The sequence below is a fragment of the Glycine soja genome, chromosome 8, assembly GCF_004193775.1.
Source record: "Glycine soja cultivar W05 chromosome 8, ASM419377v2, whole genome shotgun sequence".
Lineage (NCBI taxonomy): Eukaryota > Viridiplantae > Streptophyta > Magnoliopsida > Fabales > Fabaceae > Glycine > Glycine soja.
In genome coordinates, this window is record NC_041009.1 from 10,548,964 (window position 1) to 10,567,437 (window position 18,474).

The 18,474-nt window shown below is 33.2% G+C and overlaps 4 protein-coding genes across 7 annotated transcripts; 1 reads left to right on the top strand and 3 right to left on the bottom strand.

The window, feature by feature from the left end:
• Positions 1-429: 429 nt before the first annotated feature.
• LOC114422877 (protein spinster homolog 3-like) lies at positions 430-4,506 on the bottom strand. 4 transcript variants are annotated; one of them, XM_028389430.1, is made up of 4 exons: positions 4,374-4,506; positions 3,728-3,972; positions 2,236-2,990; positions 430-1,076 (listed from the first exon to the last, which is right to left on the bottom strand). In XM_028389430.1, exons 2-4 carry the CDS (start codon positions 3,965-3,967, stop codon positions 665-667), a joined length of 1,407 nt encoding a protein of 468 aa, XP_028245231.1. In that variant the 5' UTR covers positions 3,968-3,972; positions 4,374-4,506; the 3' UTR covers positions 430-664. The 4 variants fall into 4 exon arrangements, with proteins under 4 accessions (XP_028245231.1, XP_028245230.1, XP_028245229.1 ...); XM_028389429.1 differs by lacking the exon at positions 4,374-4,506 and adding an exon at positions 4,047-4,338; XM_028389428.1 differs by lacking the exon at positions 4,374-4,506 and having other exon boundaries at positions 3,728-4,338.
• A 780-nt stretch (positions 4,507-5,286) lies between these two features.
• Positions 5,287-6,444, bottom strand: LOC114422710 (NDR1/HIN1-like protein 13). Its single transcript, XM_028389198.1, has one exon. It carries the CDS (start codon positions 6,184-6,186, stop codon positions 5,428-5,430), a length of 759 nt encoding a protein of 252 aa, XP_028244999.1. The 5' UTR covers positions 6,187-6,444; the 3' UTR covers positions 5,287-5,427.
• Positions 6,445-12,894: 6,450 nt separating this feature from the next.
• Positions 12,895-13,930, top strand: LOC114421878 (PLAT domain-containing protein 3-like). Its single transcript, XM_028387985.1, has 2 exons — positions 12,895-13,033; positions 13,153-13,930. Exons 1-2 carry the CDS (start codon positions 12,962-12,964, stop codon positions 13,648-13,650), a joined length of 570 nt encoding a protein of 189 aa, XP_028243786.1. The 5' UTR covers positions 12,895-12,961; the 3' UTR covers positions 13,651-13,930.
• Positions 13,931-14,719: 789 nt separating this feature from the next.
• On the bottom strand, positions 14,720-17,142 carry LOC114420915 (inactive TPR repeat-containing thioredoxin TTL3-like). Its single transcript, XM_028386624.1, has 5 exons — positions 16,325-17,142; positions 16,002-16,197; positions 15,535-15,707; positions 15,122-15,455; positions 14,720-15,004 (listed from the first exon to the last, which is right to left on the bottom strand). The coding sequence occupies exons 1-5, from the start codon at positions 17,140-17,142 to the stop codon at positions 14,879-14,881; spliced, it is 1,647 nt and encodes a 548-aa protein (XP_028242425.1). The 3' UTR covers positions 14,720-14,878.
• Positions 17,143-18,474: the final 1,332 nt, after the last annotated feature.

The window sequence follows — 18,474 nt, forward strand, 5'->3', positions numbered from 1 at the left end:
GTATAAATCACTTTTTCTTCTTTTTTTTGAGATAAGGTCCTAAAGGCCGAAACATAGAAGAATACCATACTTGGCTAAAACATCATGGACCGAATTGGCTACATGAACAATATGTGTCCACGAGATTGAGGAGGTTGATTTAGCTATATGGTGAATAACTTGAATCAAGCTCTGTGACAAGGATAATGTGGTTGGTTCTTAGATTTAATCAAATTAACAGTAACTTATTGGGAGTCACTTTCAACGATAATGCTTCTTAAACCTCTAGAAATGGCTAGTTAAACATGACTTCTATCGCGATACACGTTTTATGTAGTCATCTATTGGTAAAGATAAAACCGTAGTTCATCCAAGATGAAAATTAAGGTAAGATTCCAAGTCAGCCCCATGCTTGATATCCTCCCATTGAGGTTAGGATGCAGCCAAGAGTGAAAATCAATAACATATTTCTTAAACATTACAAAAAGCAAAATAAAAATTATAAATCAAAGCTTTTTGAGATCATTCATGATATTTCTAAATGGCGTAAGATATGTGTGTGAAATATAAATACATGGAGCAAATGAAAATATCGGTGCTTCCTATGTTTCACTTCTTCAAGTGACTTGAATTATCAAATGAAAATGTTTCTGTGTATGAACCTCCGTGTTCCCTACTTAGTAAACTACCGAGACAACAAAACTTTCTCATCATTATCATCCTCTTCCCTTGGATAATCAACATCATTATAGTCTTCCACCTGTAGCTGTTGCATTTCTGATTCCACTAATGCTTCCATTCTCGCTCGCTCCCTGTCCCTCGGGTACGTGCAATAAAGAAACGAGTAGATGGAAACGCAGAGTACCGAAGGAATACTAATTGCAGTGTAAAGTGCCTTGGCGAGTGATGCAGCGTTTTCTCTATCTTTTTCTATCTCATCTGAGGATCCTTTTGTGATTGGTTTGTAACCATAAACATGCTGAGCCAAAGCTCCAACAATAGGTGGTGCAAAGGATGACAATATGGTCTCAAAAGATCGATCCAAAGCATATATAGTTGTTCGGGACTTCTCAGGGACTATTTCTGCAAATATTGGACTGTTCACACGGTTAAATTTCAAAGCAAACTAAACGACTAATTCAGTGCATTCAGTGCACATTATGTAATTGTATTATTTATATAACAATTCATATAACATTTTATACAATGTTTTCTGAGTCTATTTCTCTCCATCGTATCATTTATTACACCTCATTTCTTTTAGTTGACATGTACAAATAACATTTCTCTAGTGTAAACCGTCTACAACTACCTCCCATTTTAACTGTCATTTTGCAGTCATCACAAGTTTCTGAACCATTACAGATAGATGATTGATTAAGTACTGATAATGTTCTGATTGCTGCTAGCATACCTAGATCGTAATGGTAACTAACAAGGGGCATGGAGATATACCATCCCCAATCCAATTAACAAAAGTTGAGAACTGAAAATTATTTTTAATTTTTTTAATGTTAGAATATAAGTGTGAGATGAAATCTTACATTGAATAAAAATGAGAAAATTAAACACTATATAAATAAGAATAAGATCCATAAATTAGAATCTTAAAATTTTGGATTAAAGTAAAAATAAGACTCATAAACTAGAACTTTAAAATTGCATTTATGTGGTGCCTTGGTGCTTGTAAACACCTTTACACCGAGATTTATACAATGATAGACAATTACGATTTGAACATATCACCATACTCCTAACTAAATATCTTATGCTCACTTCTAAAACAGGACCACAACATTATGCACAAAGGTAGGGGGAAAACACAATATTAAGCAACCTACCTTTAAATACCATAATCCAATCTCTTAATTAGTGTTATTTAGTTAGCATCTCTCACTTAGGATTCATTTGCTTGACATCCAATCCATATATAAGCTAATAATGGCTGCATCTCCTTAATATTTGAAGTAGCTCTAATAAGCTATGATGAAATAAGTAGCACTCTCGCTACATAAGACAACTTTTGATTTTTTTAATTTATGGTAAGCACTTAATTCAACATAAATAATCCATCATTTAACTTTTAAAGATTATTCTTAACACCCTCATCTTAATGAAGATTATTTATTTTATACATAAAAAAGGAGATTATCTAGAGCAAATGCGATGTGTTTTATGTTGTTTTCGAAATCCAATAAATGTAGGGAATTTTAAATAGAAAAGAAAATAAACAAGTACAATGTTGGATATACATACTTGTTAGTGGCTGGAGCATTCCAGGATCTTATTAACCCCATGATAAATAAAAGCAGACCGTGCTTGAAGGCCGTGGATGGATCATAAGGCAATCCCAACAACAAAATTGCAGCAAGAGGAATTGCTGAACTGGAGCTTATTTGTGACAACAATATTCTCCCAGAGTTTGGAAACCGTTGGGATAAAATATCCCCCATCCTTCCTCCAAATAGACCCCCAAATGAAGTAGCAACCACGTATAGTGTCCAAAGGAATGCAGTTGTCACGCGGGGGAAGCCTATTAGTTCTAACCAAAGAGTGGCAAATGACAAGCTTGACCCTGGAAATGTTCCAAACACTCCCTGAGCCACAATTATCTGAAATGATGGATTTCCAATTACTGACTTCGCTTCTTTCATTAGGTCTTTCATATCAGAACAAAAGGACTTGTTTGGAGCTTCATATGCTGTTGCTCTCTCTCTGGCCTTTGAAAAGCGTGGATCATTAGCGAAGAGGCAAACCAATATACCCACTATAACACTAATCAATGCAACCAGATGAAAAGCTATTCTCCACCCAGGTATACCCTTAAATGAGGTTGGGGCAATAAGCACGGCAAAGAGCCCACCAATGATGCTTCCAAAATTTCCTGTTAGTTGCAGCCACCCAAAAGCCATACCACGATTGCTATCAACTGTGGAATCTGCAACAAGGGACTGAATTGCTGGAGTAACAAGGGCTAGTCCAATCCCATTTAAACCTCTCGAAATTGCTACCTAATAATTCATGTTAGTGTGTCAGTGTAATTGTTGAAACTAATTTAAGGGAGTAAGCATTTTAGATCAAGTTGTTTTTTTTTAAGGGAAGCACAAAGAGAAGGTGAGGTTAAACTAATTTACTGCAGAATTGAAAATCAAAGCGTAGATGTCTTAAGAAAAACTCTTCCAAAAATTAGATTTGAAGCTTTAAGAAATAAATTAGGTGTCTACAACTATTGAGGTAAAAAGGAAATCTATTAAAACTATGCCTACAATAACTACGTGAATGTTTTAGCAAATTTTTAAAATTTAAAATTGTCTTGTTGTTTAGAATCTATTCTTTAGTAGTTATGATTCTGTTTTTTATCATACTAGAAATTGTTTTAATCATACCTAAAAATAAGAGATTTTCTGTTTAGTATATTTAAATCTAGCTCTATTTAAAGAGTAAATAAATAATAGATATGTATCCTTTCGAAAATATATTTGCTGTTCTCTGTTTTTTTATCTAATGTTCAACCGTAATTAACTTTGGTATAATTCTTTAATCGTAACAAGTACTATTTTTTTTTTATCCACAGTAATCAAAAACAGTATCAAGATTCAGACATCTTACTTACGTACCTGCTTAACCGACCCCTTGACACAAGTACTATTTAAGGTAAGGTCATGTGATGTATTAACAAAAATATATTTAGAATATATATTCATTAAACAATTAACAAAGGATAAGAAGTTGAAAGAGAGGTGAGGACCTGTAAGAAGGTGGAGGAGATGGCAACAAAGAATGTGGCAGCGGCCCAAAGAAAAGCACCGAGAGCTATGACATGCGCACGATTGTGACGAGTGGCGAGGTATGCAGCGAGTGGGTAACATAAAGATTGAACAATTGATCTGAAGAAAGTGAGTGAACCTAGCGCAGTGGGATCTGCGTTCAGAGCAGCACCAATCTCTTTGTACACTCCTGGAAGCAGAGACTCGTCTGCTCTCTCCATAATACCTGCCAGATTCACCAGAACTAACGTCAATGTCTCCGCTTTCATCTTCATGTTTTAGATGAATTATTGTTCTCACATGTTTAGTTTTTAAGATTCAGATCCAAGAACAGAGGATTTTGCCCTGTCTTTGACTTTGGACAGGAGCGGATTACAACAAGTGGGGGAGTGTTCGGTTGACTTAGATCAAGTATTAGTCTCTTAAAAGTCATAAATATCATGTTTGGAAAAAATTATGGATACAAACTTTACACGTTATTCTTAAAAACAATCTATTCAAAAATTACACATGAAACCTAGAAATACTTGAAAAGAGGAACAAAAATATTTAAAATTAGATGAGGCAATAGAATCCGGGTTTAGGTTGCAGAAAATAGTGATTTGCACGCTGAGGAAGCAAAACTACCGTGAATTCATTTGCTGCTGTAATGATATGCATAACTATTTAATAAAAAATGTGGTTCAACGCAGCAACACGATTGGGTCTCTCTGGCTAGTGTTTGGGTCTGGTGGGTGGAACCGTTTGGTTGGTTTTGTGGGCGTGCAATCTCTCTGGTGTTAATTTGTTAGTGGCGCCCAATATCAAAAGATGATTAGATTCTGAACGTTTATATTAATCGTTTGATAATTTGGATCTATTAAACAAATTTTAGTCGCTATACACACATGACAAAGACACTGCCATCGCCTAACATTTTTTTAGTGGCTACACACATGACAAGGACACTTATTATTATACTTCCTGCATTTCTAGTCAGAAGATTATTTTCAAAAAAAAAAAATTATAAAATTATTTTTTAATCTTTAGATGTATTAATTCTCTTTTTATACATCTTTATTTAATTTTTTTCTAAAATATTAATGAGAAATAAGTGGATAGAAAAAGAATAAAAAGATAATTTTAGAATGATAATATAAATAATTGATAATTTTAATGTGATAATTATTTTTTTCTTAAAGAAGATGAATTAATTGAAATAAAGCCTTATATTTAAGGGACAAAGAGAGTATTTTATTTATCTATTTTACTTTTGGATGAAATTATTAGGTAAATTTAATATTAGTACTTAATATTTGTCTAAAATTATTTAATAATTTCTCCAATTTTCAATGAAGCAATCTTGAATCGATGAACATGAAATCTTGACATCTTCCGTTCTTCATTCAGCATTACTTTTCCCTTCTTTTTTTCTCATTCCTTAGAACACAGTTTACTTTCCATTTCTATGTTTAATCAAGGAATAATTAAACAAAAAAATCCAATAAAAAGGACCAAAAGGGAAGAAGAAATTGATTAAGCAACAATCAAAAGACGTACCTAACAAATTAAGCTGAAAAGAAGACAGAGAAGGATGACATCATGGTTTAAGTGCAGTGTTTGCCATGCTACAACAATAAGACACATATCCCAATCCCATCCCATGATCCTAAATGTTAATTAACCAATATTCTTCAATTAATCAATATTGCTTGAATTTGGTATCACATTGTTGTGACAAGATTCTCGTGTCGTTACCGAGACCACTGACCTTAAACTGACACGCCACATTGGAGCTCATACCCCACGTTTCGAGACCCGCGGTCCTAATCCTTATCGCAAGTTTGATCTCCAATTTCAAATCCACGGCTGCGTCCCCACCATGCATTCCCCTGGGAAACGCTCCACTGGATCCGGTCAGCTCAAGCTTAACCTCACTCGCCTCACCTCCCCCTTGCTCCAACGTTGGAAACTTCCCCTCGGCAACCTTACTCTCATCGAACAACAACAGCGACACGTCCCCTTCCTGGTACTGAATCGCCAACTTCTCGTTCGGATTCCTCGCTCTCAACGAAACCTCATACTGCGCCGCCGCCCCCTGCGAGTTCTTGTTGTTCCTATTCACCGCCACATGGGAGACAGTAAACTTGGGACCCGCGGGGCTGAAAATAAAGTACAACGTGGCCAACGTGATGCCAACCACGGCAACGATTGCGGTAACCACGAGAGCGAAGGTTATCAAGACACGACGGTTGCAACAGCAACAACAACCGCCGCGTCTTTTTTTCGCGGTGGCCGGGTTGCGGTACTGTTCCACGATCAACGCGTTCTCGCGTGGTGGAACGCGGTACACTTGGTCCTTCGGGAACTGCACGATGTACGTGCCTGCGGCTGGGGCGTGGCGGCCAGGAGGTGGCGGAAACACGGCGGAGTTGTGGTCGGCGTGCCCCTCCATTGTCATGCAAGCAATCGCACGCCCGCTGAAGGGGCTAACGTGCGCGCGTAGTGTGAATGACTACGACGCGGCTTGTTCGTGGACGAACGAGTTCAACGATTGCTTGCATGCGAAGAGAATTAGTTTGGGGGGTTAGGGGTTTGAATGAGATATTGGGGGTTGTGACAGCGTGGAAAACTCAAGCGCACAACGCATGCATGGATGGGGACGTTTTGCTTGTTATTTTTTGGGAGTTCGTACAGCTTTGTTATGACGGGTGTGTGTGTCTATATCGATCGATCGGGTTGTTAACTTTTTTAATGACATGTGTTTTGACATAATTAGTTTTCTGAACTCGTCTATTTTTAGTGCGTATCAAGAATTATGTCTGTTTTTGTGCTTTGAGTGTAATTACCATACTTGTTAACAAAGTAATAACTACAGCCAAAAATGATGCAGTATACCATGTTCATGGTGCGACTTGCACTTTGGCAAAATTTAAAAGAAAATTACTCTCATTTCTTCACATTTTGATTTACGTGTTCACCTTATATTTTTTTATCACGTTATTTTTATTAATTTTGCTTTCTCTTTTTCCCAAGATGAGAAAAACAATCTGAAATACAGAAATACAGACAAATATTAATATTAATCATTACTAAATGATGTTTGCTTTATTTATTTTTGTTAAGGATTTATTTGCCATTCAAGAATATCTCAAAATAGGTGAGTGTAATTTTATTTTAAGTTATAATTTAACCGTCTAACATTTATGATATATAAGTTAAACTCTAGAAGTAACAAAATAAAACTTTCGAAACTTAAAATAAAAATAAAAAAATACTAAAACATAAAGTATCAAAAATGGCATTTAATTAGTCAATTAAAAATCCTGTATGCTACTAAATTCGGACAGAGGTTTTCATGGCTAGAAGTTAGCTTGCATTAAAGGTTTTTGATATATTATTGTCTATTTTAATTTTCAGATAGTAATGTCTAATGGTTGTTCACAATTGTATCCTTGTTATAACTTCGAGAGAACAATTCACAACATTGATATAAGAGTGTGTTGGACAAGGAAATTTAAAATTATAAAGAATTTTAAATTCTGAGAATTTCAAATACTACAATTTAAATTTTTTCATTTTTTAAATTTTGTGTTTGGATAAAAATGGGAACACAATAATAACAATAATTTTTGTCGTCTCTCTCTTTCACTTAGGCGTCTTCAGCAATTAGCAGCAATTAAATCTGTAACCTTTCAGAACTCAAAACCCCCTTTCAAATTTCATCATGTCTGGCTATCTCCACCAACCTCCCAGCTACAGCTACGGCGCGCTGCCGCCCGCTCAGCCCTACTCTGCCTCCCCTTTGCCCAACCGTCCGCCCCCTACAACAAACCCCCGAAGAATGAGTCCCACTCCCACGGCGGCGGAAGCAGCGACGGCTACCCGGCTCCGGCGTACGCGAGCCCGTTCGCGTCGCTGGTGCCATCGGCGTTCCCTCCACGGACAGACCTTAACGTGGTGGCGTGCTTCCAGATGCATGAACGAACATTCAAACTTCTCGAAAATTCCGCAACACTCTCGCATATAATCAAAATCAAAATCAAATCACTGCAACAGACGAATTTAACATGAACATGAACATGAACGTGCTAAATGGCAAGTCGTATCGACAAATCGATTGAGTTGGAAATGAAAGATATTCGGATCCGCAACAACGGGGAAGCAAAAACGACACGTATCGGGAGAAGCTGTTGCACTGTTGCAAGAGAGAGAATAGTGAGAGAATGAATATCCTGCGGCACAAAAGAATTTCAAATTCTTTTATAAAATGAAAGAATTTGAAATGCTATTTTAGTTAACTAAAATCCCTGTTGAAAATACTTAAATTTTAATTTCTTTTCAAATTTTTATCCAAACATCTTATTTAATTGAAAAGTAATTAAAATCTTTTAAAAAATTGAATTACCCTATTAAATTTCTCGATCCAAACATACTCTAAAAGTAATGTGTTTTGGTTCCATGTGTTTTATTAGACAAATCAAGCAGTTGATGCTTTCGCTAGGTATGGTCTGGGTCTTTAATAGTGTGATACAACATTTTTTATGTAGCTCCTAATTTCATTCCTAAGGCCTTGGGGATTGATAATATCAGTTTTCCTATAGGCTTCTAGGCCTATTAATAACGTTTTCATTTATAAAAAATAATTAACCCCACCCAAATTCATATATTGGAGGCAGACACTAAATACTGTCATTTAATTTTATAAAAGTTGATAAATTACATTCAATTATATATTGTTAGTTTTTATTTAATTTTTAGCACTTTTTTAAAGGATCACTTTTTTTTTTTCATCAGCCCTTTTTTTAGCACATTTTAACTTGCAATTCATACTCTTCTTTCTCAAATTTCTTGGTTTTCATTGCACATTTTTACAATTTTTTATTTAAAATAATTTTTATTTAAATTGCCTTCCTTTAATTATAAACGACTTACTTTTAATTTCTCTTTCCTCTCTAAAACTATTTAGATTTCTGGATTTTTCAATTTGTTTTCCATTTCTGAATTGACATTATGCTTTTGTAATTTGAGTCTTGATTCTTCTTCAAGGCATTTCTGAAATCTGAATATTGCACGTTATCTCACACACAACACAAGATATTAGTAGGTACAAATTCTTTAAATATGTATATTTTAAAATTTATAATTTTCAAGTTATAATTTCAATTTTTTAATAGATTCCTTTAATTTAAACAACCATCATCGATATTTTTCTAATAATATACTAGAAGTAACTAAGGACTCATTCAGAGATTTCGATAACGTGAAATCGTGCAACATGTGCCATTTTATATTCTAAGAAATATTTTTGTTTGAGCGTGTGACATGTGTTATTTTATTATTCTAAGATAAAATATACAAATCCATCAACGTGTTGTGGCATGAGTGCTGCTTGGTAGACATAGACGGATCAAGAAACCTAGCTATTAAAGAAGGGGCTAATTTTTTCTTTCTATTTGAATTATTTAAAAATCTAACTTTTAATAAGTAATAATTTACAGATAAAATTGGAAGTTATTTTTATTTTAAATGATAATAAATTTAATCATGATCATAAAAAACAAATACATAATTAGTTTTATCATCTTAACCATTATAATAATAATAATAAACACAACTAATTTTATATTAACTAACCTTAGATCATTATTATAAGTATTCTAATAATAATATAGATAGTTAATTTTACACAATTTTACATTACCTAAGTTAAAAAATATGTATCTATGGAAATGAGAAGTGATAAGGGAGGGGACTTGGGCCCTAACCTACCCCTCTTCTTTTGTTTTTATGAGTTTGATTTTTAATTTATGTTAAAAAAATATTTGTTGAGAGAGATTAATTTTTTAAATAAATCTCAATTTCTCAATAAATTAATTTTTAACTTTCAGTCAAAAAATATATGATTTACACCAAAGAAATATACAAATCTAGTAAAAAAAAAAGATGAAACACACAAATTAGCCATGCATAAAGATACCTGTGTCCCGAAATACTTCAAATGTTAATTTAATTTCACAATCCATAAATAAACACTAATTTGAACATTAAAGTAACATATAAAAATGTTAAAGATTTAAAATTAGTTAAATTATAAATATGAAAAATTACACTTTTGTTTTATAAGATTTGTTTAAACTTAGTTGATTGATCTCCTTTACAGAAACTTACATCTTTATGAGATATATTTTAATCCGTTTTAATAGAAACATTTTTTAAAGAATAAGTTTTGTTCTTTTGTGGCTCAACCTTATTCTAAATTCGTTTTCAATTTATACTAATAGCACTTTAATAAAATATTAAAAAAATATTAGCTGTCTCAAAACTAGCTGTAGAATTCTTTAAATAATGACGTATTCATTTTTGTTTCCTAAAACAATAATAAAAGTTAGTTGATGTTAAAAGTGGGAAAGGACTAAAATACTAGTTGGAGAGAAAGTTAGATGGAGAAAAAGTTTGAGAAGGTTGACTAGTGGGTGAAAAGTTTATGGATAAAAATTATAAATTAAAAAAAATTAAGGATAAAATATATATTTTATTTTTCTTATTAGTATGTGTAATTTTGTTAAGCATTAACTTGTTTTGATAAGTTTGATATAATATTTTTTTAAAATGATTAAATTTATCTCTGAAAATATGATATAATGATAAATTGACCTTTAAAAGATAAAATAATTTTTTAAAAAATATGATAAATTATTTTTACTGTTAAATTTTGGAAGATGGTTTTGTTATCCATACTAATAGATAAAGGGGATACCTCTTTTGGTAACTACCTTTTGATTTCCATTTTTACAAAGACTATTTTACTTTTCAAAATTTACATTTTTTTTTCTATTCATGTAACCACTTATGTTATATAAATGGTTCATGAAAACACTCACTTTATGTAAAATTTTCACTTTCTTCAAAACACAATAACTACCTATAATTTTATTTTATTTTTTTTATGAATAAAGCCACAACAAATGCTCTATACTGCAATTTGGAGCAAGTTTTGGCACAATGTGACGAAATGACAATGACAGAGAAAGACTGCGACAACCAAAGATGAATGACGCAGAGTCCTACGAAAGGATCACCGAGGAGGACTATGAAGAAATGTGTATAAATATTGCCTTTACAGTTTTGGTGGTTTTCAAGCAAAACATGTTCAGTGCTAATGTTGTTAAGGAAAAGTAATTAGCAAAACAAAGGAAAAAAGACTAGACATTGATGGTTCAATGGTTCTATGTTTATTTCTTACTTTATGTCTGGATGATAAGACAAATAATCTGTAATTTATATTAATATTCTTTTTATATAATTATTTTTATTTCTTTTCTTTTTATCTTTATATTTTTCTTATTACAATGTACAACCATATATCTCTAGCGATTATATACACAATCATCTCTATTAAACCAAATTTAAAATTGTCTATTTTTTATTTTAAAATTCATTTTCATTTTTTTATTTCTTGATTTTAAAACCCACTTTGATTTTAAAATTGGTCGTTTTTTAATATGTTGGTAACATAATTGTCCATTTTAAAATTTCTCCTAAATCAAATTTGTAAATAACCAATTTTTTTTAATCTTTAACTTCATTTTAATTTTTTAAATCTACCAACTAATAATAAATGGATTTTTAAAACTTGCCATTTTAATTTAAAACTCATTTTATAGATATATTTGCAAATTTTAAAACTATTCATTTTTTATTTTTTTGTATTTTTTATAGAACTCTTTTTATTAAACTGCTAATTTTAAAAAATTAAGAATTAATTTAATTTTAGATATTTGTTAATTTTAAAACTAGTTTTGATATTATATGTCCACTTGAAAATTTCTCATATTAGTGTTTGATTACTAACATTTATTAGGGATTGTTTTAATTTTTTTTTTTTTGGTTTACATAGTTTGTAGTTTTTTTAATACTTTGATTTCCTTTTGTAAATCAAAGAAAGAGAAAACAAGATCATGCATGTGTCATGTCATATAGGTTTAGATAATGCTAGAATAAAGACTCGTTTAGGTTTAGATAATGCTAGAATAAAGACTCGTTGTATTATAAATGTGGAAATAAATGATGCAAAAATTTTACAATTAGGAAAAGGAAAAAGAAGATAAATGATAAATAGGATAAAAGAATTGGTTATTGATTTGGATTGTTTATCTTATTTGAAAAATTATAGCATCTATTTCTTGCGTGTAATATTTACTTATTCAATTTTACACATATTGTCACATTGTCATTATAGTTAAATTTAAATTACTACAATAACATATGTTATCTTATTACATTTGAATTGTTATGTTATCGTATCAGTTTGGGGTAATATATAAGAAGAATTATGTCTCTAAATTAGAAATAAATATAACACCATTCAATAGTCAATAAAATATTTTACAGCATATCTAGCGTACTTATAAAAAAATGATAGTTAAAATATGAATTGAACAAGGAAAATTATAAAAACACCTCACCATCCAATATTCTTCTTTAAAACATTAATCATATTCAAATTCATTCAAAAATTTCATGTGTCCTAAACTAATTTTATAATTTATGCTATTTTATTAAAAGTATGTGAAAAATAAGATTTTTAAATATAAAAAAGAAAAATAAGTACCAAGAATTAAATAATGAAATAAAGAAAAAATTAACAATAGAGAAACAATTTTTGAAAAGTGATATGAGATATTTATGATAAAATTTTAGTTAGAAAAATATGTACATACAATTATATTATTTATTTACAATTTTATTATAAATGATTATAAATAATAGAAGCATAAAAATATATGCTTTTGTTCCTATTTAAAACATTCAAGTTCACATTGCAATTTAATAATTATTTTTTAATAATTTTTTTATTAAGTAGTTCTATTATTATTATGCAGTTACAATGTATAATAAAAAAATCATTATAATATATTAAATTTAATACAACAAAAATATAATAACATACTAAAAATGTATTAAATTAAAAAATATAATTTACCTCAAATTAATATTCACATCGATTAATATATAAGATATATTAATTTTAACATGATAAAAATTATACAAAATATTAAATTTAACGTAATAAAAATATAAACACATCAACATGTTTTTTAGAAAGCGAATATTAATAGTAATTTAATAATTTCCTTGAGGAGAGTGATGAATCATGTGTCCCTCGCTGGCTCGCTCTATTTATAAGTACCTGTGGCACCAGCACTTCCCCTCATCACCACTTGGACGCAAAAATGGCACCTGCAACACTGTCTCTGTCTCTCCTCCTCCTGTTCTCACTCAGCATCGCCGTAACCGTTAGATCGGTAAGAACTCGATCCTCTCCCACTACTAACTCATAACAAAATATCATCATTCCTAATTTTAACGATCTCGTTAATTTGTGTCTCACTACTAAGCTCGAAATCCAATATATATGATGCAGAGCGACTACGACTACGATTGTGTGTACACTGCGTACGTTAGAACCGGTTCGGTGTTGAAGGGCGGAACGGACTCTAAGATCGGGCTGAAGCTGTACGACAAGTACGGCTACTACATCTACATTAAAAACCTCGAAGCATGGGGCGGCTTGATGGGCAAGGGCTACGACTACTTCGAGCGCGGCAACCTCGACATCTTCAGCGGAAGGGGACCCTGTCTTGACGGACCCGTCTGTGCCGTTAACGTTACTTCTGACGGATCGGGTTCTCACCACGGCTGGTACCTTAACTACGTCGAGGTCACCTCCACTGGGCCCCACCTTTCCTGCGCTCAGGATCAGTACGAAGTGGAGCAGTGGCTCGCTCTCGACACTTCGCCTTACCAGCTTTGGGCCGTTAGGAACCACTGCCGCTACAGTTTGGACCGGGCCCAGCCCGTTTCGGAGCGCCCCGGATCCGGATCCGGATCTGCGTTCTCTATTTTGAATGCACGAGCCTGAGGAAGGTTTTTGAGTCGCTGGTGTTTTATGTGTGCTTCGTGTATTTATATTTATTAATATTGAGAAACAGATCGCCATAGTACTTGAATTGGCATCGGGTTTGGGTTAACAACCCGTTTTGTCTATGTAGTCTTCAATAATAATTGGCCCTATCTGTATGGCCTCGATGATCTGGATATGACAGTACTACTATATGCTTAATGCCTCAATGGTAGCCAACTATTTATTACTCAACTTTATCTTTTCCAAATAATATATAGATGGAACGATTGATGGAGTAGTTCTTTTGGTCTTACGTGCCACTATTGCCCTTTTGTTTACTAACATTATATTATATTGGCTTAGTTGAGGATAAACATTATATTGGTTGTTCAATGATAAACAGTAAATTTTTTCATCCAGATTACATAGGTGCCGTTGGAATTGGCGAGGAAAATTACACATAAATTTCACAAGAGAAACAGTGGATATAACTTCATATGCGTTTGATTTTTTTGTTTAAATTCATAAACTTTAGACATTACTTTTTCTGTTTACGTGTTGGAGATTTCGCCCAGGTGGAAAACTAAACATACTCTAATGAGACCGTGTCACGAGAGTACAAGAAATACAAGAAACTTGTATGTATGAGCACAAGCTGGATTATTATTTAAAAGTTACAAATAAAAATATTTTCTAATAATTTACATTTGAATTCCGTTAAAAATCTCTATTTCAATGTCATTCCAGCATGTGAATTAACAAACCAACGTAAAAATCGGAATTTTTTTAGAATCATGAGTCCAGAAAGTTTCTTTCTAAAAGGGAAAAGAGAGAGGAAGATCAAAACAAATGCGTACAAGCTCTATTCTTTACTTTTAGAGATGAAATATATTTATTAATATATCTTCGCTTAAATTTTATTTTATTTTTGCTTAAAATCAATTTATTCATGGTATAACATGAGATGTTATCAAACTATCTCCGACCATTTTTAATTTAAACATCAATCTCAATATAAATAAGTAATTTTTTTTTATCAAATAAAATTGTACCTTTCCCTTGGCAACGGGCCCGTAGTGTTCCTCCTCCACAACGTGCTTTATCCTTTTTCTTCAAAGGATTTGAGTATTGATCATTGACAATAAGTGTGCTTGCCTGTCATCCTTGACAATGCAAGCACATTAGGGCCCTTTTTTCCTGTGCTCACCTTAACTATTTCTCTATAACACTTCATGAGCGTTGACCTTCATTCACCTCGCTGTTGTATAAGATGCTCTTTGGCCTCCAACAAAGCCCTTGTTAATTCTTCATCCTCCGGTGTCTCTTTAAGCAATATTTCATAGTCTTGTATTGAAGCTTCCCATCTTTTCAACTACAATTGTATCATAAACATACACAATAACACAAATTAAGCACATAAAAATGTTAAAAGTGCATTGCATTATGTAAGTAAATAAAGGAAATTTAATTAAGTGGTATTTCTTTTTACCTTGGCATTACAATCTGCTCTTCTCAGCCTAGCCTTGCTGTAAGATGGACGCAAGCTAAGAGAAGCATTGCAATCTTCCACAGCCTTCTCAAATTGGCCTAATTTGGATCTACATGCAGCTCGGTTGCATAGCAAAACCGAGTTATATGGATCATGCTCTAACCCTTCTCCATAGGCAACAGATGCTTCAGAGAATTTTGATGCCATGAAAAGCTCGTTTCCGTTTGATCGAGCTGCAGCCGCAGCTCTAGCCTTCCTCATCACCTTCTTCATCTCATTATTATTTGGATCAAGCCTAGATGCTCTCTGAATTGCAACTAGGGCATCTTCAAATCTGGTGCAAGTTATTGTGTGAATATATAGAGATTAATCAGAAACACGTTCAGCTTTTCAATTAGAAACGAAACATCAACCTGCCAGCAGCCAAATGAACCCGGGACTGAGTCACCAATGTATTTGCATGGCAAATAGGTCCAAAGAACTTGGTGCAATGATCAACATCAAAATTAGACCCCTTTGACATTGCTTCTTCTGCATGTTGGTGCCTACGGAGCTTCAAAAATGCCTCGGCTTGCAACGCAAATATCTACAGGTAAAGCCACAATCAGAGACATTTCAGCATGATTGGCATGCATGTATGCATGTGCGTCTGATCGATCGAGGGAAAGATCTAATTCAGAGTTCAATGTGTAACAGGAGAAATTATTACATGATTCAAGATGATTATATGTCTATGGTCTCAATCAATATTTACATGACATATAACTGAGATTTTCAATTTATGTGAATCGAAAAGTTAGTGAAGTTGTGCTACGTGTCAGGTGAAGATTGATCGAGACCACAGTGACTCTAGATCATGTAATAGAGGGTAGTAGCTAACCTGTGGAGCAGAATCTGCACCAGATGAAATAGCATTATTGGTCTCCTTAATCAACTTGTTCCAATCTCCTAGCCTACGTGCCTCGGTGCATTTGTTCAAATGGACCTGAATTTTTTTGACTTTAGCATTCTCGTCTGGGTCAATCTCTGGTCCTGCTTGTTTGTAATGATAAAGAGCCTTATCCATTTCTCCTAATCTGTAGGCAAATAGAAACTGACAATTATTAGTGACAACATCACAACACCAATAAGAAAGAAAGAAAATATAGAAGAGTTGGAGGGAGTATATCCTGCAATCATCATCTTTTTCTTGTGTGAGATTACCTCATGTTCAAGTTTCCCAATCGGTAATGAGCTCTTTGATAACGAGGCTCAATTTGAATGGCTTCTCTGCACTCAAACACAGCCTCCAGAAGCCTCCCAAGAGCCGTTAATGCTGCACTTTTGTTGCTCCTATAGGAAGCTTTATTAGGGTCAATTGCAATTGCAGCATCATAAAGAGCCAATGCTTCTTGAAATCTTCCATTCTTATAATCCTCATTGCCCATTATCTTTAATTGTTCGGGGTTCATTCTAGTAGACACGACCCTGCATAGAGAACCCGGTTGTTCCTTGTTTCCTTTACTTACATTCTCCACCGTTTGGTTTGTGTATCTTCCATTGGCAACAGGGTTCTGAGAATACGTATTTGTATTCCCTCCTTGCCTGAGGTTACCTAAATTATTAAACATCATAACGTTGCTAGAAGAAGCACGAACAAGGTTGCTGCTCCCCTTTTGGCGATCGGTGATCATGCTTTCCAGTTCACCAGAAATGCCAATTGCTTCTTTAGGGACCCTTCTTCCATTGCTGACATAGCCCTCGGTAGGTGACACTTTGGGATGGTTCCTTTGGTAGTTTTGGTTAACAACATGGTTTGGCTTGGTGCCAGAACGAGTTGAAGAATTTGTGGGTTTATTAGATGAAGCTGTTCCTGAGAAAGTTATATCTTCACAGCCACCTTGACCTTTTTTTGTGTCAGAGGCGTTTGATAAATTCTCAAATTTGTTGGCATTGCTGTTGTTATTGTTGTTGTTGGGAGGAGGACGCCAGAATATTAAGCCACCACAGCCACATTTTCCCTGTGGGAAGTTGTTTCCCATGTTCCAATGGTTTGGTTTGTTTTGTCTTTTTGCTTATGTTAAAGGACCAGTATATTTCTAAGGTAGATTAGATTTTAATAGATGGGTTGCCTGGTTGAATCTCTTGGTATATTACAAGCCCAGAAATGAGAATTCAAGGAATATGAAGAATTGTACAAATAAAGATCGATTCTATAAAATGATGACTTCAAACATTTCCAACCAAACCATGTGAAATCGAACATTGAAACATTGCACCAACTTCGATCCTAGATCCTGGAGGGACTACTAGGAAACAATTTTTTTTCCTTTTCTGTTTCTTGCAGTTGGAATGATCATATGAAATTGCATCATCTAGAGAGGACATAGAATTCTTTTTTTTTTTGAAAACCAAAAAATGCAGTAGTTGGCGTTCAGTTTTTTTGTTATTCCTCCAACATTTTTTTTGTTTGTTTCAGTTGCTTGTTTGATTATGGCAGGAACCCAGAGACCCGGTCATGGGTGGATGTGGATCAATGATCTCTAAAGTTTTGGAAATGAGGAAACTTCCTAATATGGCCTGCTTCATTTCCTTACATCTTAACAACCAAGGCACACAAGCATCGCACGTTTGCACACCTACTGTAATATATGTGTAAATAAATGCATGACCATATTTTCGTATCAGCAGTGTCATAGGAAGAAAAGGAACATATCAAATTACATATTTGTTGTATATTGAATTAATAAATTTATAATGCATGATAGTTAAGTGTCTAAAACTATTTAACGTTGTAAGTGTGTAACATTCTTTCTCTTTTATTCATAGCCTGTCTAAGTTTGAATAGAAAAAGAGAGTCGTGTTAGGTTTTTAGCAATTAAAATAAAACTTATTAAAATAGTAAATATGAATCCCTCGCGATAGATTATGAGTATTAATAACATGTAATTAACTTGCTGCATGGTTTGAGTCGTTACATCGACCCTTAAATAAACTGTAGTTTTTCCATTTTTTTATTGGTATTTTGATAAATCTTTGGAGGTGGTGGACACATTGATTCAGAAAAATATTAATAACATTTGTTTCAAGAAACTAAATAAGTTGGAGAAAAAACTGAGATAGACAGTTATAGAATTTAAACTTTGGTATACAAGAAAAACAAGAGGAAAGAACAACATGTATGTTAATGTCAACAAGTAAGCGTATTAAAGATGAGAAAGTAAAAAATAAGAAAAATGAGAACTAATATTTTTAATGTTTTTAAAAAATAAACAAGGATTGAGACGATGGATTCAAGAAGACAAATAAAATTTGACTAGTAATCACAAAACTCAGGTTGAAAAGGTAACAGAAACTTCTTAGAAGATTATACG

What these genes read in the sequence shown, in the direction of transcription:
- LOC114422877 (XM_028389428.1), bottom strand. Translation starts at nt 4,021, where the DNA reads ATGAAGATGAAAGCGGAGACATTGACGTTAGTTCTGGTGAATCTGGCA. An exon ending in TCTCCTCCACCTTCTTACAG is followed by an intron (nt 2,991 to 3,727) that starts GTCCTCACCTCT and finishes ATGAATTATTAG; the next exon opens with GTAGCAATTTCGAGAGGTTT. An exon ending in AATGCTCCAGCCACTAACAA is followed by an intron (nt 1,077 to 2,235) that starts GTATGTATATCC and finishes CCGTGTGAACAG; the next exon opens with TCCAATATTTGCAGAAATAG.
- LOC114420915 (XM_028386624.1), bottom strand. Translation starts at nt 17,142, where the DNA reads ATGGGAAACAACTTCCCACAGGGAAAATGTGGCTGTGGTGGCTTAATA. An exon ending in TTGGGAAACTTGAACATGAG is followed by an intron (nt 16,198 to 16,324) that starts GTAATCTCACAC and finishes ATTTGCCTACAG; the next exon opens with ATTAGGAGAAATGGATAAGG. An exon ending in GAGCAGATTGTAATGCCAAG is followed by an intron (nt 15,005 to 15,121) that starts GTAAAAAGAAAT and finishes ATACAATTGTAG; the next exon opens with TTGAAAAGATGGGAAGCTTC.
- LOC114421878 (XM_028387985.1), top strand. Translation starts at nt 12,962, where the DNA reads ATGGCACCTGCAACACTGTCTCTGTCTCTCCTCCTCCTGTTCTCACTC. An exon ending in TCGCCGTAACCGTTAGATCG is followed by an intron (nt 13,034 to 13,152) that starts GTAAGAACTCGA and finishes TATATGATGCAG; the next exon opens with AGCGACTACGACTACGATTG.
- LOC114422710 (XM_028389198.1), bottom strand. Translation starts at nt 6,186, where the DNA reads ATGACAATGGAGGGGCACGCCGACCACAACTCCGCCGTGTTTCCGCCA.